Source organism: Callionymus lyra, chromosome 2, assembly GCF_982586985.1.
Source record: "Callionymus lyra chromosome 2, fCalLyr1.hap1.1, whole genome shotgun sequence".
Lineage (NCBI taxonomy): Eukaryota > Metazoa > Chordata > Actinopteri > Syngnathiformes > Callionymidae > Callionymus > Callionymus lyra.
Genome location: NC_141819.1, coordinates 37,447,348 through 37,475,150, shown reverse-complemented (window position 1 = coordinate 37,475,150; position 27,803 = coordinate 37,447,348). Strand labels below are relative to the sequence as shown.

The 27,803-nt window shown below is 37.8% G+C and overlaps 2 protein-coding genes across 6 annotated transcripts; both read right to left on the bottom strand.

Moving 5' to 3' along the window:
- Positions 1–77: 77 nt before the first annotated feature.
- kctd17 (potassium channel tetramerization domain containing 17) lies at positions 78–19,271 on the bottom strand. 5 transcript variants are annotated; one of them, XM_087784985.1, is made up of 7 exons: positions 18,854–19,271; positions 8,523–8,631; positions 7,697–7,788; positions 6,474–6,617; positions 5,094–5,219; positions 3,948–4,062; positions 78–2,719 (listed from the first exon to the last, which is right to left on the bottom strand). In XM_087784985.1, the coding sequence occupies exons 1-6, from the start codon at positions 19,199–19,201 to the stop codon at positions 3,979–3,981; spliced, it is 903 nt and encodes a 300-aa protein (XP_087641111.1). In that variant the 5' UTR covers positions 19,202–19,271; the 3' UTR covers positions 78–2,719; positions 3,948–3,978. The 5 variants fall into 5 exon arrangements, with proteins under 5 accessions (XP_087641111.1, XP_087641113.1, XP_087641110.1 ...); XM_087784987.1 differs by having other exon boundaries at positions 6,522–6,617; XM_087784984.1 differs by having other exon boundaries at positions 6,474–6,620; positions 18,854–19,269.
- Positions 19,272–19,381: 110 nt separating this feature from the next.
- On the bottom strand, positions 19,382–27,479 carry plbd1b (phospholipase B domain containing 1b). The gene is made up of 10 exons (XM_087783021.1): positions 27,208–27,479; positions 26,164–26,247; positions 25,933–26,074; positions 25,718–25,858; positions 24,583–24,727; positions 23,795–23,995; positions 22,512–22,652; positions 21,063–21,248; positions 20,889–20,995; positions 19,382–20,691 (listed from the first exon to the last, which is right to left on the bottom strand). Exons 1-10 carry the CDS (start codon positions 27,477–27,479, stop codon positions 20,494–20,496), a joined length of 1,617 nt encoding a protein of 538 aa, XP_087639147.1. The 3' UTR covers positions 19,382–20,493.
- Between the last annotated feature and the right edge of the window lie 324 nt (positions 27,480–27,803).

The following is a 27,803-nucleotide window of genomic DNA, read 5'->3' as shown; positions in this document are numbered from 1 at the left end:
AGACGCCTCGTGACGTCGACGACAATCTTGCGGTTCTTTTGGAGGCAAAAAGAACAAAGAACACAATAAACATAATACAAAGGAAAGATTGTTTTTTATTTGTTGACAAATGTGATTTTCCTTCACAAGGATATAAATGAAAACATTGTCGTCACTAACGGATCGTCTGAACCAAAACAAATTCCAGGAACAGTTACTTTCACGTTTCCCAATTAAAGTCACTTAACGAGCGGATGTTTAGTGTCGGCTTCATGTTTGAGTTCCTCAAAGAGATGTATCTGTATGTAAATGTGTATCCATTAAGTCGAGGCATTCAAGGTCTACGTGAAGGTTAGTGTTTTAGACGCTGGTAAACCATGAGTGGACTGAGTTTTTTGTAATAACATAAAAACATTTTGAGGCTTTCTGGGTGGCATCTTTTAGTAAAAAAGAACGAATCTGAAATTAATCTTTGGGTAAATATTCCCTTTTTTTCAAACGTTGCTTTAATCAATGTAACATACATTATTTAAATGAAAAATAAAAGGATCAACCTTTAAAAGAAAAAAAGGTTAAACAAATTTTTTTTCTATTAAAATGTTTTTTAATCCAAGTTTTTTTTTCTTAATGATTAATAAATGTATGTTTGAAGTTGTTTTTTATTGAAGTGTAGGTTTTAAAGTTTATTTGATTTAAATTTAAAGTTTAATTTTATGTTTTTTTTAATTGAACCAACATTTTTTTTTTAATATAAGCAACTTCATTATTTAATTAAAACCATCTTTGGATTGAATAATAAAGAAACAAAGCTACTATCATACACACCCCCCATCAAAGATGTTATGATGGAACAAGGTTGATTTTTGAGTGAACCTGTGTCGCACTGAAACCGCTCCCCCGGGAACAGAAGTGTTCTTTGACTGAAACATGCCTCGAGGAACATGCAGGTGATTCTATAAGTATGACAACAACAAACTACTGTGATTATATCTGTTCGTCACCGCTGTAAAAAAAAAGAAGGAAAAACCCCAGCTCTTAAAAAACAAAAACACCTAAAGAAGACCTATAGAATAAATTACAGCAAAATATACAAAATAATAAAAAAAAGGCAAAATTACGAAACAATTGACCCGAACATGCCTCGGTACGATCAGACTTCTGCCTCCACAGTCAAATATGGTGGAAGAAGAAGAGAATCTTCCACTTGATTTAAAATCAAACTGAGGGAGTCGTACCGTTTGTAAGAAAGAAAAGGCACTGAATGATGCAGGAGGACGGATCCTGAAAAGAAGCTGACGGGGCAGAACGTGGCCGTTTGCATCAACAGTTTGTACTAAGTTCACACGTTGATAGAAAGTGAAATGATTGTCTCAGAAAGTTGCTGAACTCAAAGAGCAGAATATCTTCATGCAGGACTGAACCTTTGACACGTGTTAGGACCGAGTCTACTACAGTCATTACGGTAGCAACGCTCCAGCACATGGTAATCAGCAGTCTCATTGGATGTCAACCAGGAAGTGTGTTCAAATGCCCTCAAATGACCTCTATGAAGGTCATCCAGGCAGCACTACTCAAGGTCAATGTAGCCGTTTGTCTATTCTATGTTTTTTAGTGCATCAGAATAAGATTAACATTTCAGATGTTTCAAGTTCAAATTTCAAATCAGATTCTAGTGAAATGTTTTTTTAACTGAATTCTTCTTTGGAATAATTGAAATAAATTATTTGTATATGGTTAAGGTTGAACATGTTTGGTTTTTTTTAAATAATCAATTTAAAAACATTTTCCATTATTTATTAAATGAATAAAAAAAAGTTGTATTTGACATTGTTATAACAATAATTCAGATACATTTTCTAAATCCAATATTTATTGGATTATATTGGATTATATCTGTAGTTTTTTTTATTTAGTATTTATTGAATAGAAAAGACTACAATTAAAAAAGGGATTTTATTTTATTATTGTAATATCAAAATATGTAAAAAAGAAAAATATTTGAACAAAATGATATAATAAAAAAATAATAATACATTCAACCTTTCAATATAGATATTCATGATTTAATTAAACGAAAGAATAATTGAACACTTAAAAAAACATTTCAATAAAAGATTTAATTGAAAGTTTCAACATTTGAAATGTTAAATTAAATAATTAAATATTCCGATGACTCTATAGTTCCATTCATATATATACAGTATATATGTATATATATATATATATATATATATATATATATATACATTTTTACCCTTAAATATCATTGGTACATTCAACACAGTGTGTAGTTGAGCAACAACCAAATAATAGTGGTTCTAATGTTGGTTCATTTTTGTGAAAAAACAACGTTGCTATTATGTACCGTAACATATGGATTAGACGGGCAGCCCCCTTTTCAACTATTTGACGACAGTAGCTTCTCTATCATGGCCAACCCATAATTCATCTGGTTCATTGTAGTTTTGTTGGTTGCTGCACATGTGTTGGTCTAAACCTCCAAAAGACTGACATACTTCCTTTGCTACCCATGATGCAGCAGTGTGTGCAGAAATGTTGGATGAGAGTGAGTCAGCAATAAAGGGGTTCTTTGGTCGTGAGTAGACGCTGCGATCAGCCCTCGTGATGATCTACTAAGACAGAGGATATTGCTGCTCGGACGTCCTGTGATGTAAACGAGGAGCTCGTCGTGGAAAGATGGAAAGTTCTTCTACATCCTGGAGCCGTGGATCTGGAACAGCTGCAGGAGAACAACCCATGAGTGGCGTGGGATTCTTCAGCCGGAGCGTGATGCTGACGACGATGAATGAGATGCTGATGACATGAGTGGAGTGTGTGTGTGAGAGTGACATGGAGGAGAACAAATGTTGCACGTGTGTGTGCGTCCGGGTAAGAGTGTGTGAACACAGACTAGGGGGACATTGTGCGTCACCACCGAGGTCGAGGAGGTTCCATGTCGCAGGGTTGGATGATCAGAGCTCGCAGGAGGAGGATCCATGTGTCGGCACCACACACACACAACGCTACACATCTACACACCGATTGTCTATTGTGTTGCCGTCACATGATGCAGCAGGTTTTCAACTGAACTTTTGTGTCTGGAGTACAAGGCACACACTTGAAAATGTAATTAAAAGGTTAAAAAAATCAACTTTTGACTTCACTGATAGCATGCTAGCGCTAATATACTACTTAAAAGGTAAAAAAAACAAAAACAAATTATGACTTAACTGTCACCGTCAGCAACAAGGCAGAGACAGCTGATGACTGCAGATTTCATTACAGTATTGACAAACTGAAGATATTTTAATATAAAGTACACTTTTCTAGTGTTTGGCGATTGTTTTGCAAAATTGCATTCATTCTAAAACACAACTTTATCAGCGATTGGAAGATACAAGAAACAATTTATTTAGACATTAATGTGACAATGAGTTTTGTTTCCACCGTTTGTCAGTGTTGTTGTTGGTGCATGTTTGGAGCCTCATTAGATCAACAATATTGACATTGAATAAATGTTGTTTATACAAATGTATTCCTTTGTTTAAGTGTCATCATAAGAGAATGATGATGGTTTTATATTAGCTATTATGAGCCATTATGAGTTGCATGTTGTTGTATGAATAATTAAATAAAATGCTTTTTTCCACTTCTTATAATTGACGTCATTCATGAACCTCACTGCACGTCATTAAGCACTTCAAGTGTTATTATAAATCTACTGGTTCAGTTGATAGTTTTCTTCCGATTGCTTTTAAAGTCGTGTTTTGTAAATGAATAAACTTGCATGAAACTTAACGTCATTTACACTCCTGGGCACTGGTGAGCATCAACGCTGCGACACGGAGCTCTTTGAACCCGTGTGACGTCGCACACACTCACACACACACTCACACTCACACTCACACACACTCAAACACACACACACTGGAATCTAGCAGCTGAAGCTAGCAGCAGCAGCTCCTCACCCTCTTTTTGGAACAAAGAAACATGACTCCCTCATTCTCTAAGCCTCTCATTCGGTGTGGTGTCGCTCCCTCCCTCCTCCTCCTTGGATGCCGCCTCCTCCGGCGCCTCCGCCGCCTTCAGGGAGCAGGGAGGAGGGAAGAAGGGGGAGGGGAACAAAAGAATGATAAAAGAAAAACAAGAAATGAGAAAACTATGAAGGGATGAGGTTCTGACGGTTAGTTGAAGGTCTGTGTGTAGACGGAGGAGAGATGGAGAGATGGAGGAGGTGACAGCGAGAGGAGGAGAGACAGAAGATGTCGCTGATGATGTTGTCGATGACATTTGAAGATGACTGACATTTGGAGGTTCAGTGGAGAGTGTCGGATCAAAGCTCGTGTGACCAGTGGAGACACAAGTGTGTGTCTGAGTGTGTGTGCCTGTCAGTGTGTGTTTGTATGTGTGTCTGTCTCTATGTATGTGTGTACATGAGTGTGAGTTTCTATGCGTGTCTCTGTGTTTGTGTATACATGCGTGTATGTCTGTATGCATTTGTGTATATACATTTATGTACGTGTCTTTTTGTATCCATGTGCATGTGTGTCTGTATGTGTTTATGTATATATGCATGTTTGTGTTTCTATGCGTCTGTCTGTATCTGTTTGTCTGAGTGTATGTGTGTTTATGCATGTGTGTCTTGGTTTGTGTTTCTATGTGTACGTGTGTTTGTCTGTATGTGTGCATGTGTTTGTATCAATACATGTCAATTTGTATATATGTGTATGAGTTTGTGTATACAAGTGTGTTTGTCTATATGTATGTGTGATTTGTATTTACTGTACGTATGCAAGTTTGTCAATATTCATGTTTTTTGGGTGAATTTTGTCTGTTAGTAGTTGTACGTATGCGTGTGTATTTGTGTTGTTATTTACGTGTTTGTCTTTGAGGTTGTGTGTGTGGTTGTGTAACCTGCACCACTTCATCTTTAAACCCAGGATATGATAAATCCTGTCGCTTCAATGTGAAGTTTGACTAGAAACCTCAGACCCTCCTCAACACTCCGTATTCAAATTAATTTGAATTCAAGTGTTATTGTGTCTGAGGTGTGTGTTCAGTAACAGAAGAGGGGTGTGGGGGTGTGTGTGTGTGGGGGGGGGGTCCCGGCTCACCTTGGTTTTGTGGCTTTGTTCAGTACCAAGTCCAGACCCGGGCGTGTGCAGCTCCTTGGAGACGACACACAGGAACTCGGCCTGGTCTTCTGTGCCGTAGCTGTAGGACGAGCCGATGTTCACCATCTGCAGGAGAGTCCGGAGCAGACCAGGAGGAGAGACCGGGTCAGAGACAGACCAGACTCAGGAGGCGGAGAAACTCAAGCCACAGGAGGAGGGGGGGTGGGGGTCGCTGGTGCATGCTGGGAAGAGGAACACGGAGTGCTGGACTCTACCTGAAGTTTTGAGGGTTAGGTGGGGTCGTGAGCCGCCTCGAAGCAAAGCTGAGCAACACCAGGCTACGCTACCAGCATGAAAGTCCAAGTGGATTTTAGGAGAATTAGAAAGTATTGATCAGATCTGCTGCAGCTACAGAAATATCCAGTGTATTGATCTGATGAGTTTCTATCAAGCTGCTCTTGATTCATGTTTTTTCTTATTCTAATATTAAAAGTAATTATTTAACAACGTGTTTAAGGTTCTTTGTAATTAATATTGACATTTTTCAGTGTTATTATAATTATCTTAGATAATTTTTTTACATTGACTTTTATTATTTTTTTCTTAAATATTGTCTTTCTTATTACAAATGTACTATAATCTTTGTAAATACTTTTTTTAAATACTTTTTATTACAGTTTTATAACTTTAATTTTCTTCTTAAAATCGTTTTATATGTTTTTTAAAATTTATTGTAACCATTTATTTTTTTAAATGTCACAACATCTCATAATGCATCAAAGACGCATGTTTTAATTGTTACTTCAGTCCAAAACAATTTTCTCATTAATAATATTCACATTTTCTTTTTGGTCATTGCCCATATTCTGAACAGAAGATTATTCTTTTTTTTTAGCTCAATGTTTAGTAGATTATAATTCAATTAAATATTGAGCAGGTTATTCAATTGTTCTTAATAGATTTCATTAATTACTGCTTCAAAACACAATCACGAAAGAAAAAAATCTAACTTTCTAGATCAGCGTTGATCGTCTAGGTGTCTTCATAAAAGAGGGAGGGGATTGGGTTTGTAACATAAAAGGTGCAATAGAAAGACACAAAGATATAAAGATATAAAGATATAAAAATATAAAGACACAAAGATATAAAGATATAAAAATATAAAAATATTCAACAATCTTTTAAATATAATTTTTACAAACGGTGAAATTAGGTGTATCTAAAATTCATAAGCAGTAAATAAATCAAAGGTGATTTAAACTCAAGAGGTCTTGTGCAAGTTTAAGTTTTGGGGGTGCATGGAGGAGAAGGGGGGGCGGGGCTGAGCTCAAGGTCAAAGGGGTCAAGAAGGGTCACAGCAGCAGCGTGAGTCCAACCCACAGTCCAGAGCAGTCCGGTGCGGGGCTTTCTGCAGGTGCGAACGCTGACCTGCTCAAACTTCCAGCCGTCCGACATGGTGGAGACCATCTGGGTCAGTTCCTCCTCCTGGCACTGCAACACCCGGTACACATGTTTCGGGGGGACCTGCTGGAGAGACACAAACGACAAGCGTCACACCTTCCATGTCGGGGACAAGAGAAGGAGAAGGAGTGGACGTTTGATATTATTTCGGGAGGATTATGTAAAGCTTCTGATAAGAGCTTTGATGTGGAGGAGGATCGGCTAATTTGGGATCTTTACAGCACACATGGGGAGGAGTGTGTGGGAGATGTTGGTGTTGAGAAGATGATGGACAACAGAAGGAGCCAGAGAGAGTCTTTTCAAACACACAAATCAAGTTCTTTAGACAGTATTTGAGGAAATCTTGTTCCCCTCGAATGTCTTTTTGCTCCAAACTTCTTCATATCACTTTGTGGAGCCTTTGCCTACTTTACAAATTATTTTCCGATCGCTGTGTTGCTTCAACGAGCGATTCCAAGGGAATGTGTGAATATCTGCTACCTACCTATGTTGAGATGAAACAAATCACCATGGAAACTACGGGTGTAGAAATATCCATACACTTAAATGTTGCAATTTAATTTAACAATATCAATATCAAATGACATTTGAATTTAAAAAAAATTAAATGTCTTTCATAGTTCTTAAATGGTTTATATTAAGGGTATGTAAAATAAAATAATTTGATTTGATATACAATCCACGTAGCAAAAACAATATTCACATAGTTGGTTTTGCGTTGCAATTAAACTTTTGGCTGCTAGATGGCAGCAGTCATAGCGTCCTCCGCAGCTAAAGGATCAATGAAAAAGCAATATCCCGGTGATGACTGAGGACGAGAGGATTCATTCGGCCCCAGCAGCTTTTAAAGCTGATTTTCCGACATATTTTGGTTTTCAAAACAAATGAAAGCAGTTACGACTTCCTCCAGAGTCATGTGGTCTGTAAATTCTACAACACCAGAGTGAAGTACTCAACAATACTACAAATACAATCTTTACTACAGTATCACAATATAATGTATTGTTGCCCCTGTATAGTGATACATATCGTATCACCAGATTCCTGCCAATAAAAATTTCTTCCAGTATCACACTTTCACTTACATTAATGGTGTGAGTGTGAGTGTGTGTGTGTGTGTGTTTGTGTGTTGACCTAGTTACCTGTGTGGCCTTGGAGTCCCTCTCGACGATCCTCTCCTTGATGAGTTTGATGAGGGGTGTGATGTTGTAGAACTCGGCCTCCTCCAGGACACCTGGTACAAGAGAGGATGAATCGATTAAGAATATTGATCTGACAACAAAGTATCGATCATTATTATGTTCAAGTAAATGCTTCTTAATCCCCGATCTATCAAAGACCAACATAAATATAGCTCAAAGTTTAGCAACTTTTCATGACTGCCAGTGGGTGACTCACAGCAACTAAACACCCACTGATGCTTCCTGTGCTGCACTACTTCCAAGAGTATTCAAGGGAGTGGAACTTTACACCCACGACAAAATCTCATAGTATATGTAAAGACAAGCTGAAATACACGATGTTGCCGTAGTAGGAGAGGTATGTAGGTTTGTTTTACTAAGGGACTGTAAAGCAAATAACCAAACAAGAGAGGGTTAGAGAAGACCAGGTGGATTTAAATTACAGAAAAAATATATATATGCAAGACGACATTATATATTCCATATATGGTTTAATTCAAATCAATATTGGACAGATTTGTATTCGTACAATTTACAAAAGTAGCTAAATTCTAGAAGCTTGTTTAAGATTTAATCAAAATTGGAGGATGTTTTTATTTTCATGGGGGTCTCCACACTTACACCCCCTTTCACTTGAATACTACAAATATATACTTGTTCCTACAGTATCACAACGTAACAATGTATTGTATGGTCACCCTGTACTGTGATACATATCAATACACCTTGTTACTTCATCACCTCACCGATTGTTTATGACTCAGTGAGAGAACAAAATGAAAGCTACCTTCTTCAGCCAGCTCCTTGTTGTAGACCAGTTTTCCATGTCGCAGGTAGTTGAGGATGGGTCCAAAGTACGTGGGGTCTCTGTCGATCACGTAGGCTCCCGTCTCGTCCTGCCACACAAAACCATCACGTGTTGTTTTTAACGCTGCTTCTCGACCCAATCGTCATCACAATGTTAAAGCTGACTCGGCGGTTTCCTTTAGACCGTGACGTCACGTAAACAATTTCACATTCTGCCCCAGGAGCTGCTGCCACATCAACAGATGCTTGCTGCCGACATTACAGGGGGGCTGTTAGTGGTGACATGTTAAAAGAAATAATTAAAATAACGTGAAGCCGCTGTTCAAGTCGCCTGGAGAAGAAAGAAGACACTTCTTATGTCACACTGTTCCTCAGCACACACACAAAGACACACAAAGACACACTCCTCGTGACGACAGCTTCCAGTGGAGAATCTTATTCAAATGCACAAAAGAAGCATTTTAGCTAAATGCAGACAAAACGTAAAGCCCCGGAGCAAAAATCTCAATTATGTAGCAAGAAAAAGGGATAAATTGTTGGGATATTTCAAAGAAGCTGTGAGGAACATCAGCTGCTGATGTGACCTCCATACTTGGGTGAACTTAGACAGTAGCAGATTGAGAATTTAAGGTTCTTGGAAATATAGTATGTTAGACGGCACAGCAACACGTCATTGTTTCCTTCTGTTATGCTTCTCATTTATTACATAAGGTTGTATGTACTTTATGTGTAAGTAAGCAAGTAACTCATTTATATTCATAGAGCGCTTTTCTAGACCAGGGTCACAAAGCGCTTAAACAACCAAAACAATACTTATCCTTTTTATTTTAATTTATTAACTTTCTCTTTTTATTTCCAATTTTTAATATTCTTATGTTGAATTTTTATTGCACTTGTTTTAACTTCTACAATTTGGTAAATCTTACTTACATAGTGTTTTCTCACACACAATAACACACTGGTGGAAGTAGAAGTAAACAAGAGTCATCTACAGGAGTAGAAGTGTTTTCAGTGGGCGGAGATTAAAGGCGCTATTTAAATAGAGATTATTATTATTATTATTATTATTATTATTAAACACATTTTCTAATGTAATATTTTTTAAATGAAAAGAGAGTTTTGAACAAACACACACTGATGAGTACAATATAGGTCCAACATCTATTTAAGACACACTTAAATCAATAAATAGTTGCTCTTTATGCGTCTTGCTCACAACACAATCATATCCAGAGCTTGGATTAAACCTGAAACTCTCCACCGTCTACTAACACTAATCGTTTATCTAATAACTGACGCATGTTTCAGTGCTTATTAGTAACTAGCTGAGGTACCCAGACGTAGCTGAGATTTTTATAAGATACAAAACAGCGACAAACATTTTAAATGAAAAATTGCATTATAGTTTTTAAAATGTCATTGTCCCCGTTACATATTTGAATGGACTTAAAAGTATGCTAGTGTCAGTTTTTAGCTGGTGGCAACAGATTTAGAAAAATTATGCAGGAGTTGCTTAGGGCTAAAAGAAGCCCAGAACGAGGACTTGACATTTTAAAAGGCTGGAACTGGCTAAAGATATGAACTACACAGCGCTTATACTTGTGTACCATTTTCGGCCTCTTTGGTCATGGCAGGCGAATAAGGCCAAAAACAAAAAAAATCTGTTTCTAAAGCCCAAGAAGAGTCCTGTAGGACCCCTGTAGCACATGTGAGAGGATCATTTATAAAGAAATTCACAACAAAAAAAAACTATACAACACATCTTCAATATTTGCATCTTGTGTTGTGGTTCTGACAAATTTGAGATCCAAGCCGTTCTAGAAATGTGTTCAGATTTCTTTCTAGATAACTCATTGTGTGCATTAAAAAAACAAACATAACAATAATGATCATAAATGACCTAATCTCTCATGTATACTCCACACTTCCTTCAACCCCAACAATCAGTCAGTCTCATGACACTTTCACTGACACATGTAAAATCTTGATCTTAAAGCAAAACACAAGCGCAAACCTCAATATTACTCTAGGAAAGGTTTATAAATGCAAGAAGTGATTATGAGGCCTCTACATGCATTTCAATAGTGTTATTAAATATCGATATATCGCAATATTTTTATTCACGATACTGTATCCATATTCAATAGTACTGTGTCGATATTTAAAAAAACAAACTAAACAAAACAAAGCAGTTAACTTTGCGGTTCAAAAATACATTTAACAAGTTAAGTTTAGTCATAACACCGTTAAACGCTTTACTAACTTGCCTTTTAATCTTGTTGATCACAGATCAAATTATTTCAAATAAACTGGCAGCAATGAGTGAAAAGGAAAGGATAGCTGATATTTGGACTTAATTTAAAACAAAGTTTAAAGTCAAAGAATTAAATTAATTTTAATGTTAATGTAAGTTTAGTTGGTTAATACTTTGAGTTCGCACTTGATTAGAGAAACTATTTACTAATTTATTTGCTGTCAAAGCCAGAAATAGTGTTGTATCTTTAAAAGAAAAGAATATAATGCCGTTAGCATGGTATCGCAATATATTGCTAAACCGTATATCATTGTTACTACAGAATTGCAATATATCGTATCGTCACACATGTATCGTGATACGCATCGCCAGATTCTTGCCAATACACAGCCCTAATTATTTATTGTATAAATTTTAAATGTGCGCTGCGACCAATCATGCGTGACTTTAAATGTGTACGGCACACGCCAAAGCACTAATATCAGCATATTGGTTTTCCTGGTTATAAACTGAAAGTAGTTTTCTGTAAGTTAAGGTTTGTACCTGTTCTTTGTTGTTTGAAATCATTTGTGCTCAGTGAAGGCCTTGACTATTTATCTTTACATTTTTAATTTTTTTATTCAACACATACAATGCAAGTTTGCTTTTGGACTTTAGGTTAAAAATAAATACAATTTTCTGCAGGCACAAAACCTGAATGCTCAACATTTTCATTTATACAATGCAAATAAATGCATTTGGAATTCTTCTGGAGTTCCAAATTCTGGAGTCATTTTCTTCGCAGAATAATGGAAAAGGATACCTTTAGACAAGACATTTACACCGATATCGAATATTGCATTCATTTCCAATATGGTGCAGCCCTAGTCGCATCGATATGTTGGCAAACCACTACGTGACATTGACGCACATTCTGAACCTCGAGGGGGCTGCAGTGGACGACTGGCCTCATGACGTGTCTTGACAGCGTCGGCATAGCAACGCTCAGGGAAAGCTTCTTGGATGTGTCAATGTCAGAGCTTCTATGCGGCCACACGCAGAGACTTTAATTTGATTGAAACTCGCTCAACGCAGCTTGAGAACGTGCTTTCTGACCCAAAGGAATCATTAATTCTGAACCGTGTAGGACCCTCACACGTCTCTCGCCGGTTAAAGCCTGCTGGTCTTTGTATCTTTTCATCACTCACTGGTTCTCGGTGTCGGGTTTTAATGACATTTAGAAAGGTCAGAGAAAATCATATTATATATATATATTTATTCCTCTGTGGGTGTAACCACTAAACATCTGTCAACCAAGTATTTCTCCTGCATGAGACAATCAAGTTAACAGTTACAGTCATCGGCAGCTTCATCAAGTCTTGATGATTTACTTGTGCTTATGGAAACTTGGCAAAGCCAGATGAAGAATGTAACATAGAACATACAACAAAAGATTTTAGTCTGTGACACAAAATAACCCATGTTCAGGCCTTAGACTTTTACAAGCACCAATTTATTTAAATTATTCAACAGTATTCTGTATGTATGTAATGTTCACTGCCTTTGTCACTCAGTATTTTTTCAGAAAAATCCAGTTTTCCAAATCTCGTCACTGAAAGATATATTTCAATACAGGTCGGTGCAATAAAAGAACCAAGGTTTACTTTATACATTTCTCCATCGACTGAAATCTTGGATTGAAGACCGTTATAACATCGAAATGGATTCTCGTAACCTCTCATTCTCCAACAAGCTATAATCACGCCCCACTTTTTTTATACAATGAGTCCTTTGAAGCTGAAGAGTTCCAGGATAGATGATGCGGCAACACACTGATGATTGACCAATCACAGCAGAGTGGGCATGGTTTGGGTAAACAAAATTGAATCTCCAGAAATACCAAGTGTGTTCAGTTGGCGGGACTTAAGCTCATTTTCTTTACGTCAAAATTTCAATGAAAACAGTACAAACAGAGACATACTGGTGATACAATAGAGGTCCAATATCTACTTAAGAGACACTCAAATCTACAAGTTAGTTGTTCTTTAAACCTAAATATATCAGGAATATCAAGGTAATAATGTACTTGGAAATAGAATAGAGCATGAGAACATACAATATAACATGACTTGTGGTGTCTTGACATTGCATTCAGAGCATTCATAGGAGGCCTTTTCAAATCCAGGTTTGTTATTACATCATCGGAGACATAAAACAACGTTAAGCGTTTGACGTCTTTTGCTTATTCAAAACTATTAATAGATGTCCTCGACTCCAGCAGTTCCGACGTCTTAAAGCAGACAAGCAAAGTGATTTAAAATTATTTTCTGCATCTCCAATTTCTCTTTAAAGGTCCACATCTTTCCAGGTCCTTTGGACACACAGCTTTGGGGTTTGTTTTGTGTTATTTGCTTTGTACACAGACTTCTGTGGTGCTGTGTGTTACAAAGGATTGAAACAACGTGTACATGTATAACAGTACATACTTTTGACAGTATACGTCTTTCTCACTGTAAGTGGCCTTGGATCAAAGCATCAGCTAATGGCATATAAGGTCACTCAAACCCTTTCCCCAACATTAACGCTGTGGTAGGCCGCTTTTTTTGTAACAATTGAGCAACAATTCCAAAGACCTCTTCAAATATTCCTGTGGCCGATTTCAAGGTTTTAAAATTCTTTTGGAAACCAGGAATAGGGTGGGGAGCCTTCTCTGGCATGGGAATTAGATCCTGCCCCAAGTCGTGGTGTTCAAGTATCTTTGGGTCTAGTTCAAAAGTGAATGTAGAAGGGAGCGTGAGATCGACAGGCTGAACCCACCTGTGCTAGTGCAATGAGAGATAAGCCAAAAAGCTCATTTTTCTGTATACTTGTTAATCTTCTTTCTTTTCCCTTAACCATGGTCTTGAGTAGTGACAGAAAAAAGCTCTTTGGAGATTGGCTCTTAGAGATGGGGTGAGAAGCATTTTCATCCGGGAGAGGCTTGGAGTAGAGCCCTGCTGTGTCGCCTTGGGACGTTAGTTAAGATGGTTTGGGCGACGATCAGGATGTTTCCTGGCAACTCAATGATGAAGCGTTCAGGGTATGTAAAACCGGTGGGAGGCGGCAGGGGGACCCAGGACATGGTGGAGAGATTTATGTCTCTAAACTGGCATGGGAACACCTTGGGGTAGAGCTGGGAGGAGCTTGCTGATGTAGGTAGGGAGAGGAAATTCTGGACCTCCCTGCCGAGTCTGCTGCCCCAGCGACACCACCCCAGATCACGCAGAAGAATACGAAGACACATAGATAGCAGACTGTAGCTACAACCCACCCAGCATTATGCCTTTTTTAAATAAGGTTTTATAATTAATTGAATAATTAATTCCAGAAAAATATCTGAAAGGGAAATTCAAAAGATTAATTTGAGGATTATAACAGCAGGGATGATATGATTCAGTCCCGATTTTGGATAGTATTCAAGGCTTGAGGGGAAAATTAAATCTCGATCGTGACTAAACAAGGACTTGCCCAAAACAGTTTGGGCTCAGATGAGATGTATCGACATGTCTTTTCTAAATCACAAACACTTTTGCCCTCAGCTTTTCTTATAAAACATTTCTGAGCAACGATATCATTACAGCGAGTCCTGGCCTGTGGTGGATTGCAGCTTATTTGTTGAAGGAAACCAAGGGCTGAATATCAGATAGGATCGACAAGATGACAAACCTGTACGATCTAGTTAACGTTTCACAGACTTAAAATCATTGACTATAATCCACACTAATGCAATCAGGTGATTAAAGTTGAAGGGGTTATTCCTCGAGAATCATCTCATGTGTCAAAGCTTCTTACTGGGTAATTGGCCAGAGGCTGTGGACCAGCGTCTGGGAGGTATTACAAGCCAGGTTTGGATCTGAGCGGGGGCAGGGGATGTGCCAGTAATCTTATTAAATCGGACATCTAGAGTCAGACGGTGTCTGTGTGGGTGTGTGGGGGGTGAGACAGCACGAAGACTGAGGGGAGACACGTAGCAAACTCTGCAGGATTGATTCAAAGTGAACACAAGCCAGGTGTGTTGTTCGTGATCAGTTTTGTTTTTGCATCAGTCAAGCAACAAACCACAATAGAAACATCATTTGAGTCTCGCCAAGCAAATGCAAAATTTGGACTTTTGAATTTACATCATAGTAACAACAAGTCTTCATTTGAAATAGTTTTATCAAGGCTTGTTGACTTTTTACTCTTACGGACAAGTTCTATAAACAATATTGCTCAATGGAATAATGTAAAAAAAATAAACAATAATACAATAGTTAAATTTGGACATATCCTTCATAATCATTTCTTGACAATGCAATAAATGTGCAATTGCAATGACCATGTTGTTTTTGTTGTCTTTTCAAGTAGTATTATTTGTTCTTTGTTTGATCATCTTCTTTTCTTTGAGTGATGGCGGGAGATCTTTGTAAAATGTCGAAGGTCTAATCAAAACAAAATGCTTTGTGAGTGAAAGAAGAACATAAAATCAAAGAGAGGGGCTTTATAGGCAACATCCAACTCCTGTACACTGATGCGTCAAACAAGATCCATTGAATCTACTTTCATCACCAGTTGTTTTAGGTTAAAATAAATAAACATTTCAATCAACGTATTCAGTCGACTTTTTTTACATTCTTCACCTACGTATGTGATACAGCACTGACATCCATAATATTGACCTCCATGTCTATTTTTAAGGCTTGTGATCGCAACATCTGATTCTCCACACTCACATGACACCATGAAATGAGTGTGTAAGGAATACAAATGAGTTCATTCGAGTACTGGTGATGAGTGACAGTATCATTGTCCAACGAATCACTGGAACATTCAAAGGAATGAATCTATACCAGGAACTCCATCAAGCAAGGGGACAAAATAGCATACAGCTTATCTGTCCTAACATCAATAGCTTACTGTCTGAGGCTGTCAAACGAAAAGAAAAAAAAACAATTATTTCATCGACTTCCTTTGACTGACTCAAGACAAAATGGTTTGTAGAACAGCATGGTTTTGTGCATTCTGGATCCTACAAACACTGTAGGTGGTCTAGTTTTAGTTTAGAGTAAAGCTAGAATGCAATTGTTCTTAGACGCTCTTCCATCCATTTTATTAAACCTCATATCATTTCTAGAATGATATTTAACTAAATATAACATTTTTCATAACCATATAAGATCAGCAACAGGGCAGAGGTGGAGACTCGTGTGTGGACTAAATCAGTTCAGAAACATAAATAGAAATAAAGATACGCTTATGTGCATTCAGTATGTGATTTAATTTGTCATTTATGTATCTTAAATTGCAATGATTCAGCATCACTTGTAAATATAATCTTAAATAAATGTGTGCTTATGGGGAAGAAGATGTATTACAAGATGGTGCTAGACAGGAGCCACCATGACCCACATTTTTTTCCATTATTTGTATTCTTATCTCATGAGACCATTACCTGCAGGGTCTCAACTATCCTTCTGCTGCTCTATTCTATCGAGTTGGTGTCACTTTATGTAGGCAGCTCTACTCACGGCCCCCCCAAATTATATTATTGCAGGAATTTGATTAGTCAGTGCTAATGTGATTGTGTTTAGCTACATTGCTTTTGTTCTTCTAGGTGTACACAGAGAAAAACTAGTGCGCTATCAAGTTCACTCTTGTAAAGAAACCATTCGTTATACGAGGAATTAGCACACCACATGTCATAACTTCCAATAATAATAGAATCACTATTACTGGGATGACTGCTATTATTAATATAATAACGGCAGTAAAAACACATTGGATTACTCCATCGTCAATATTAAAAAGAACAAAATGACTCTCTTAACTCTTGTATTTTTTGTGCAGCACGTCTTTGATCTGTCTCTTCTAACATGTATTGAACTGTGCGCTTATATTTTCCCTTACCTTGAGTATGAACGAAAGATAATTTCTAAAGCTTAACATTGGATAATATTTAATAATGATTTGTCTGTCATGAATTATACTGTAGGAACAAAGATATATCCGACCACATGACTCTTCACAAAGCTGTAACTTGCTTTCATTTGTTTTAAAACCAAAATATGTCCAAACATCAGCTTTAAAAGCTGTTGGAGTTCACTGTATCCTCTCGTCCTCGGTCATCGCCGGGTTCTGATCCTACCTGTAGCTGCGGATAAGGTAAAGACTTCTGCCCTCTAGCTTTAACTGCGACAGAAATAAACAAAGACCATTTTCATGGTAATTGTAAATAAAGAAATCAAAATTGTTTAATTTATAAACACCTAATTAAAATATAAACCATAAAAGAACTATGATAAAAATAAATATTAGGAAGTGAAAAACATAAAAAAAATAAAATCGATACAGTGCTATTTAGTATCAAAAGATATTTAAGCATATCAATAATACTATGTAATTAGTATGAGCCAATTTAATGTGTCCTTTGTGTGCTTAATGTGATTAAAGAGTAAATTAAGGGTACAATTATGGTGCATTCACTGGTAACCACACTGCCAAAACATGCCCACTTGTATCACGAGTTCTACAGTAATTTAGCCCACAGCTGGTCATCCTGCAGTAACATTAGGTCTTTCAAAACCAGCGTCAGAGTGTCAGCAGGGAGCTCTGGGCTAACATGGGGACCAAACCCCTCATCCCGCTCCGTCACACACGTACAAGCCTCGAATCAAAAGGCAGCAGGATAAAAAACCTGCATCATTTATCACCAGGCAGCCCATTAGCGTGCCTTCATTCTACATGTGACTGGGAGACACAATGCAGGCCCTGCTCTTCTCTCTTGCCTCCGTAAGATGCCAGCTGTAGTGCTGCTGGCTGTGCAGCTCCCTGCAGAAGAGCCGGCACGTGTTCATCCATCTGACTCTACACCACGCAATGATGCTGATACCCACACAAGCCCGCGGTGACGCTCCAGAGTTACTCCTTATAATGCAACAACTTACATTCATATTCAAAGCTCATTCGGGTTGGAACACTTAAATATTGTGATATATTTTTTCACAAAACGGTACCGATACAATTGACATGCAACTTGATTTCCCTTATATTTATTTGTTTGTCATATAGATCCTTTTGTTTTAATTCAGTGAGCTGATGTTATGCCTCTAACTGCTTTTTTGTTTCGTATGCTTTATTGCAATATATACCGTGTATCGTGACATGTATCGTCAGATTCTTGCCAATACACACCCCTAACAATTACGCAAGGATAGACCAGTTCAATTTTGTGATCAAGGTAGATATTGTTATATAAATATGACAGCAGCCCCCATCATATTTGTTGTTAAAAAGTGAACATCAATCGAATATAAACTTCCTAACGTCCGGTCGCTAAAGAAGTAAAATATCATCTTTCTTTTGCAACTATTCACTTTGAATCTTAACACGAACCATCTCAACTCTATTTCACACCAAGTTTGTTTAGATTATTAGATCCACAGGAATGTTAAAGCTGAGCCACTTGCATCAGAACAAACCCAAACTAGCCTTCATTTCACCTTTGTCCAAAACAAACATACAGGAATGTGTTTTGTGAGGCAGAGATACAGAGTCCACTCAGAGTAAAGAATACATTGTTCGGGTTCTCAGTCTTACCTGTGATCAAACCTATAATATTAATACTTGAACATGGATTCCATAAATAAACAAACTGCATGTTTATTTTTGGTGACGAGTATTTACACCATTGCTCGTTATGTAAAGTTATGCGTTACACGTTATACTCCCCTGAGCTTCTCTTAACCTTTAACCTCGTAACCTTTGCAAAACCACCCCCAGATAAAAGCCTCTAGACTCGATATGAATATTTCATTTTTGTTACAAACGTTTCTGTCAGACCATCTGTATCCATCTTGTTGTACATTACAGTCACCAGGAGATAAATGCATTTAAATAATAATAATAATCATTTAAATAGTCAAATATATTAAATGTAATACTGCACGTTATGGAGGAATGTTTGTGAATTAAAAATCGTTTTCTAAATGTTGTTAAAAAATGTAATGTATTCATGATCACAGTGGATGACAGTCAATAACGCTCGGAACCCTGAGACTCACCGTGTCCGAGTGCAGGTCCTGCTGCTGGCACAGGCGGTACAGGAACGAAGTTTGCTCCTTCAGCAGCGTCTGCCGGGTCGTGAGGAACACGGTACCGCCGACGTTCAGCCGAACCCACTTCCCGTTCGTACCCCCCGCGGGGTTGATGACAGAGCCGTTACCGATGCTATGCGACGTGGTTCCGCCGCCGGGCTCGGAGGCGCCGGTGGCGGTGGTCGTCGCGGTCTCTCCCGCCTCCGTGTCCTTGTTGTTGTTGTTATTATTGTTGTTGTTGTTGTGCTGTCCTCTCTGCGTCGACAGCGGCGGAACGTGGGCGGGTTCCCAGAGCTCCTCCGCCGTCGTTGCCATTTTGAAAGAGCCGCTAGAAGGCGAGCAGGAGACGGACTTACAGCAGCGCCGTCTGCGCCTCGCTTCTCTATCTGCACAAGCTCCGCCCCCTTCACGAGCCGCACTGGAGCTCGGCAGCCGCGCGCGTCGTCGATTCCCGGATATCCGGTCAAGTCTTTTCACAATACAAGCATGCAACCGTTGCGCTCTCTCTTTATTCAAATATATCAGGCAACACAAACAAATCCAGACATGAGAACCTTTGACTGTATTTATCCGGCCATAATAAGGTCAGAGAAAAACATGTAGAAAGTGTTTCTGAATTAAAATTGTATTTACAATATTATTTATTGCATATTAGCTCTAAATAACACTTTAGTAGAGTTATTGTTTAGGACTTCTGTCCTTCTTTTCTTCTCTACTTGTGAATATTTTTGTCCTCTTAAAAATAGAGATCACATATTCAAAATTTCCTTTTTACAAAAGGCCCATCATGTTTTTACTCTTTACTCCTCTCCTTTGGCATACCGGCCCTTGTGACAACAGTCACAATATATCATGTAAGTAAGTAAGTAAGTCATTTTTATTTGTAAAGCGCTTTTCTAGACCAGGGTCACAAAGCGCTTAAACAATCAAAACAATATTCAATAAAGTACATACTTTAAAGATCAAGATAAAACTGATAACACAACAGGAGTTCCAGAAAATCAAGGAAAAGCCTGAACAAATAAAAACGTCTTAAGATGTTTCTTGAAGGAGTCAGTAGATCCATCAAGCTAATGTGGCCCCTGAGGAAATGTAATTACCTATTGTTGCCTTAATCAAACATAATATTATGACGTGATTATGGCGTAATATGATGACATATTATTGTATTTAAATAATATACGTTCCATTCATTTTATTCAAAAGTCCTTAAGGAAAAATAACGTTTTATATTTAATATTTATAGTAATAAAAAAAAAAGATATCGACTACAAATGACGCAGTTTAATTAAGCTAGAAAAAAATCTAAATAAACAAAAGTTTAGTTATTAAGTTATTTTATTGGGCAACTTTTTATTTTAAATACATTTAATTTAGAATTATAAATATGAGCACTCATGTAAAATAAAGTTTACTAATCAACATAAAATAACCACAAAAATATATATGTTGGTCTTATAATTGAAATGATTAACTTGTGTGAGACATAAATACAATTTGTTTGGATATGTACAAATAATTAATTTACAAATCCTCTATATTTAAAAAAGCATAACTAAAATCATTCCAAATGTCCTGATCCTCACAATATTCTTCCCCGGCAGGGATCAGTTCAAACGCCTGGACTCCCCCGGTCGGACCAGTGTCGGCTTCATGGCGACGAAGGTGAAGTTGTACATGCGTGGGAGACCCTGATGGCTGGTGAGGTTGAAGGATCGCCACGTGAACGGACGCAGCCCCCCCTGTGTTGTGGGGCCATTGATGGCCTCTGAGGCCAGCTGGACGGCCATCTGGTAGTCGGTGACCTATGCCATGAATCAGAAATGAGGGATGGTCAGGAAAACTGTGGTCTCTGTAATTACATTAGAACTCTCATTAAGTCCGGTGATGAATTCCATCTTTTATGAATGTGTTCAGAGATTGAATGTGTAATTACAATTGTAAGTGCGACACACATTTATGAGTCATGGACCCTCTTTTTAAATGACCCTTTAAAATGTACCTTCGTATCGTAGCAGCCTCCTGGCCGTGGATTCCTCAGCTTCAAGTCATTGCGGCAGCAGATGGATTTGCAGGGATGACCTTTGGAGTATGGATCCCTCTTGTAGTCTGCAACATGGAGTCTGGTCGTTATGCCGGGTCCATCTATATCACCCCCCGGGTGAGAGTCACTCACTGTTGTATCTCATGACGTGTTTGAGGGAGGCCAGGTCGTGCACTCTCGACTGGTCTCGGCGCAGGATCTTGGCTCTGGGACACAAGTCGTAACTGAAGTCTTCGCCGTGCCTCTTCCACATCACCCCGAACCCACTCTGGGTGTAGATGTCGTCATGAAACGGGATATTATAGGATGGCCAGTATCCTAAAGAAGAATTTGATTAAATTCAATTTTATTTAAAGTTATCTCAAGACACCTTGCACTTCAAGTAAGACTTTATTGGAGAAAAGAAAAACAGATGTCAGTGAATCAACAATGAGTGAATGACAGTGTGACAGCAGCGAGGAAAAACTTTTAGAATGTTCTGTGAGGGATTGTAGTGATGTTCCCTTCCCCGTTTCCTCGCTTACTAGTTTATGTATCACCTTCCTTCTTGCCTATCTTTTATCCTTGTTTCCAATCTCCCTTCCTTGTTTACTAGTTTTCCTTTCTCTTTTTCCTTAATTTCTTTATTTCCTTGCGTATTTCCTAGCTCCCATTTTCCTTTCCTTGTTTCCTATCTCGTTTCTTTGTTTTCTAGTTTCCCTCTCCCTGTTTCCTCATATTTTTTATTTCCTTGCGTATTTCCTAGCTCCCACTTTCCTTTCATTGTTTCCTATCTTGTTTTCTTGTTTCCTAGTTTCCCTTTTTTCTTAATTTCTTAATTTCCTTGCCTAATTTATATTTCCCTTTTCCTTTGTTTCCTATCTCGTTTCCTTATTTTCTTCCACGTTTCCTACTTTTTTTCCCTTTCCCTGTTTTCTATCTTGTATCTTTTTTCCAATCTCGTTTCCATGTTTCCTTTCCCGTTTCCTAGTTTTATTTTAGCAATCCTTGTTTCACTCATCCTTTCCTTGTTTCATTTCTTATTTCCCATTTTCCTTTACTTGTTTTCTATCTCTTTTCCTTGTTTTCTAGTTTCCCTTTCCCTGTTTCCTTTTTTAAATTTCCTTGTGTATTTCCTGGTTCCCATTTTCCTTTACTTTTTTTCTATCTCTTTTCCTTGTTTTCTATCTTGTTTCCTTATTTTCTTTCCTGTTTCCTCCCTTTTTCCTGTTTCCTTACTTTTTTCCCCTTTACCTATTTTCTATCTCATGTCTCTTTTCCATGTTTCCTTTCTCGTTTCCTAGTTTTTGCAATCCTTGATTCATTCATCCTTGTTTCATGTCTTATTTTTTCAAGTTTCCTAGTTTTCCCTAGTTTCCTTACTTGTTTATTTGTTTCTTAATTTCATTTTCCCTTCAATTCTTTTCTTTCTCGATTCCATGTTTCCAAGTGTCCTTCCTCTCTTGAGTCCTATCTGACTCTTGACGTGTCAAGATGATTATATCAGTCGACCATCGTATAAAAACAAACCCATAAACTAATAAGGATGTAAGAAAAGCAAACTCTATATGAGTGATGCCTTGAGTAAAGAGTGACTCTTACCTCTGCGTAACACTCTGCTCTGGTCCGAGTACGTCACCTTTCCAGGGATCTGCTCGACAACAGTCAGAGCTCCAGCCATGATGCTGTGTCCCAGAGAAACCCTGCTCAGGTCCACCACCATGTACTGGCTGTTGTAGGTTCCTGGTATGGTGTCACACGTGATGAACAGCCGTGAGAAGTTTGATATCAGACAGTGTTACACATCAGGGTGTGGAGGCGTGGAGCGTGGATAATGTGCTCACAAAGATGTGGTTCGACAGGCTCTAGTATTACCTCCTCACTTCGTCACTGTTGTAGTTGTTGTTGTTGGTAGTAGTGTGTAATTTTACTTTTAATTAAAGCTCTTGAGACTTACTAGAATGATATTAAATTAAATCAAACATCTAACGTCTGAACTCGGTCAGAATTTGTAAACTGAACCTTGACTTTTACTTTTTGACTCTGACTGATGATGAAATTAAGGATGAATACAGTCTCCCCAATGGATCATGGGTCCGCCCCATGGCCTCCTTTTAGAGTGATGAATATGAGTGATATCTGTATTACAAATACACCAGCAGGTCACTATGTGTGTGTCTCAGAAATTGCATGTTTGAACGTGGCTTAGAATTTTATTTGTATTATATAAAGAACAGTATATATTAATATTATTCTCCTGGCAATGTCATTAGGCTTTCATTTTGATTTTTTTTTTTATATTGTTGTTATAGTGAAACTTGAAATTTAAACTAAATAAATGTTACTGACAAGTGCTGGTGTTTTAGCAGAACTAATGTTAAGGCATTTGAGATTATATGGCAGAAGAACATTGGAATTAAAAGAAATAAATGGACTCTTCACTACTTAATAATCAGGTAAATAAATCAGGCAAATCATTTGATTAATCGCGATTAAAAATGTAATTGTTCACGGCCCTAATATATAATATAATTTATTTATGTGCATATATATATTTTTAAATATCAATGTGTGGTATTCAGCTGCAAGTGCCATGGACCAAGACACCGCAGAACGATGGTCCAGAGAGTAAAATAACTTTTGTAATTGTTTTTTTGCCTTTGGCTACAATGACCTGAATCAAGCCAAACAACAGCAAATAAGCTCATTTGCTCTTCGGCCTCCGGATCAATAAGGAAATGAACACAGTGTCCTTCAACGCAGGACAAACTAGACGACAGTCTCGGGACCTCATTTGTCAGGTTAATGGTTCGTCTCTGACTCATCTTTTTTTCCTGCCCTGTGGAAAATGTCTCGGACCTAATGGGGTAGAACGTGTTTGGCACCTGAGTTGTATTTGGAGAATATCTGGGCCCAGTGGTTTCCACTGCGAGCCAGAGCGTTGGCCAGTCGGACCCTCTGCCAGGCCAGCAGGCTGTGCGGGCTCAGCCGGGAGAACAGGGACGTGTTGAAGACGCTATTGGACGTCTGTGTCATGAGAAGTCTGCTGCCCAGCAGGTAGAAGTCATCCAGGGACATCAGGAAGCCTGGTGGACGTCAGGGGTTTTGAAATGCAGTGAGAACCTTATAGAACATTATATTATTTCATTTCATTTTTTGTTGAAAACAAACCTAAACTAAACTAAATGTAAGCAGAGAAAGTGTGTTTTAAAGACGCCAGAGGTCACAGGACAAACTTATCTCTTCATTTGGTTCTAGACACATCCTTCACGCTCTAAAAATAGAACCGTGAAAGCACTTGGATAACGACGGAGCCGTAAGGCGATTTGTTCTGTAAATCTTCTTCATAATTATTCGACCTCCTCTTGAGTCATCAGTGAAGAAGATGACTTCACACACACACACACACACACACACACACTAGATATTTAAGCTGCAGGGCTTTGCACAAGAATTACTGTAGGTAGAGATTGTTTGTGGAGGATTGAGTTAAGTCCTGCAGCTCTGTGTTTGTATTTCCCTAGCTGACGACAACCTCACGTGGATTAAGGACACAGAGTTGACCTCTCTGGTGCTTTGCTGTCAACCTTTCAGGACCTTTTTCACCCAAAATGATTGTATCTTTTAGGTGAAATTTTGGATGTGTTTGTGTGTGTGTGTGGGGGGGGGATACCAGGGTAGCTGCTGAAGGACATCTTCCCTGTCGCGACCTGAGCGTCAGTCAAACTGAAGTCCCAGTGCTTGTAGATCCTCATAGTGGCTGCATAGTTGTACCAGCTAGAGTGACCCAGCAGCAGATTCTCGAAGCCTGGCAGGACCTGTGAAACACACACACACAAGACACTCGCGTTTTGGATATTAATATAAAATATTTTCACAAATACACAAAATGTGTCATGATAAAATAATTTCATTACTTGTGTAATAATGTTAGTATTTTAATTTAAATGACACACATACATTTAAAATTCTCCTTCTCTTCATTAGCATCACATGTTTTATTTATTAATTTAATTTTTCTCTTTAGCTTAAACAACATTTTCCCTTTTTCGCTGAAATGTATTGAGATAGATTTGAATTGTGTTTTATTATTCAATGACCCACATAAATTCATTCAAAGAATTGTTGCTTCAGAAAACGAAAAAACTACGGTTTTTACTGAATTAATACAAATATTAAAAAACAACGATTTAAAATGTGTTTTTGATTGAAGAAACGTTTTTGCATTGAATAACTAAGACAAATGTCTTACTTATAAAATTGCCCAGACACGAAAAAATATTACTTCAATCGAAAAAGCAATTATTTATTAATTAAATGTTTTTTTCTCGCATTTTTTAGCAACTTTTAAAAGTGTAATTATAAAGAAACAAATGTACCTTCATATACTTTACTTACTATTAATCGTTCTTAACGCTTTAGCGCCCTCATGTGGTTATTTCTAAATTCTTGAGCGCTAAATTCCGCCAGACGTGGTAAGAAAAAATGCTTAAAAAAATCTTTAAGACAAAGATTAGACCTTGTTTAAGAGTAAATAGACACAGCAAATTCCATAGGCCAGTAAACTGAATGTCTTTTGTCTAGTAAAACAAGTAATTTAAGTAATTTATCATTATAAGGCAATATTCTAACTGAATTCTGACCCACATTTTTTGAATAATATAACTTGTGTTTTTGAATCTTGCAATAGCCTTAAACCTGCTTTGTTTTCTTACTTAATGTTGTCCTTTTTATTCACTCCAACAGAATAAATGAACCCTGAGGTATCTTGATGAACTCCTTCCATAGTTCAGCACCTCCGAGCTAACCTTTATGAGAGCTGTGCAGTGGCCCATTCCTGGCATCCTGAAAGCCCTGTTTGTGGAGTTGGCCCGAGGTGTCAGAGCCGGGACCAGGTCCAGCAGGTCACCGACGCCATTCAGAAACTGAACGGCAAACGCAGATAGAGGCTTGGCAGGAAGGTTAAGTGAGTGTCAGCGATTATTGAGAGAAATAGCCTTTCACCACTTTTGGATCCACGCACCTCCCTGTGTTTACTTTTGGCCCACTGAGCAGCTCCGGCGTGGAGACCGTCCAACTGGGCCAGGATCATTCCCAGATGCTTCCAGAGAGGATCCCTGTCTCTCCTCAGTTTTACTTGCTGCCGGGCCCAATGGTTCTGTTTGCTGCGGATCATTGAGACAGCCGAGAAGAATATCAATGTATATACTGTTTTACATTGTCCCCATGACTTTAATGAATAAGGTTGACAAACCTTAAGAATATTTTCAGTGGATTCAAAACCTTTTCATCCTTAATCATCTGAGGAAACATGTTGGCATAATGGATGAACATCTGCCTGCAATGAAAATCATTACATTAATTCCAGTGATGAATCCCATTGTTTACGAATATGTCTATACATTAAAAGTGGTATTACCTGTCACCACTATGGACACATGTAAATGACATGTACACTTGTGGACAGTCTTATTTGAAATTACCCTAAAGCTAACAATAACATTTTCTTTTATTTCAATTATTCTTTACCAGTCTCTAAATATTACTATAGTCCTCTATGTTCCTATTTTTAACCTGTCAAAACTATTTAAGTGAATATAAAAAGAAATTGGAAAAAATACAAGTTATATTACTTTAATTTTTATTCCATTGGGAAGAAACATCTCTACTATGAGTCACTGTGTAGATCGATGGCTCTCACAATCCACCGAAATACATCTTAAACAACATGGGCTCTGATTCTGGGTAAGCTCTTATTGTCTGTGTGGCATTAGAACAACTAATCCCTGTATATCTTCTTTGTAAGATTTTCCTTATTTGTCCCTCAGTGGGAAAATGTGGGTTGATACAGCAGCAAAACAAAACAAGAATTGAACATAAATACATGTTATATTAAATATGAAAAAACAAAAAAACACTATATGATTAGAATACCATAATAATAAATTGTACAATTCTGAGTTTGTGGGCAGGAGTGGAATGAAAGTATCTGGATGTTCTGTTCTATGTTAGTCTTTGTATCTTTGTCTTTGTTGTTTTTCTTTGATCTATGTTCTTTATCTTTATCTTTAGACTTAGATTGTGTCATCTTGTTCTTTCTCTTCAAGTTCTTGTTCTTCTTATTTTATTTTGATTTATTTGTTATTTTTATAATAAATTGCTGTATGTATTGGCTATTGGAAAAAAACAATTTCCCGAATCAATAAAGTTTTACCTTACCTTACCTTACCTTACCTTAACAATAATAATACATGATAAGATTATGTTTTAAACTGTGTGTAAAGGGTTCTCAACACACCTAGCAGTGAGGTACCCCTCAAGGTGTCCAGCCAAGAAGAACGTGGTCTCGTCTTCTTGGGTGCCCCCGTAACCAGCACTGATCTCCAGGACGCCCCAACCAGAGAGGAGCAGGGTGTCATTAAAGTAGCCATGAGCTCCCCCGGTGGCCTCCATCACCCCTTCCTTTAGGATGACACTTTTCTGGGCAGGATCCCAGGTCACGGTGGCCCTTTGCAGTGCTGATCCGGGGTCAGTGGGTTGAGGTTGGATAACACATGTTATGTAAGTCATGCTTTAAGCATCATCACAATTGAATTAGGAAACAATATTGCATTTTGTTCAAGTGAATAAAATCACACTGTTACAGGTAATACTGATGCTGATTTAGTTTAATATATAAAACAGGAGGAATAAGCACAGAAACAAAAGAATAATATGAAGATTAATTTAATGCAAACGAAATATATATCTGCAATATTTGCAACAATATTAACCAAGATTAAAATATCGTCCATATAAAGAAGGGGTGTAAGCACAACAATGAGGCGTATAGTTTAATTTCATTCGTCAATTTAAAATAAAAAATATATCACTTACTGTAGGTTTGGACTGATG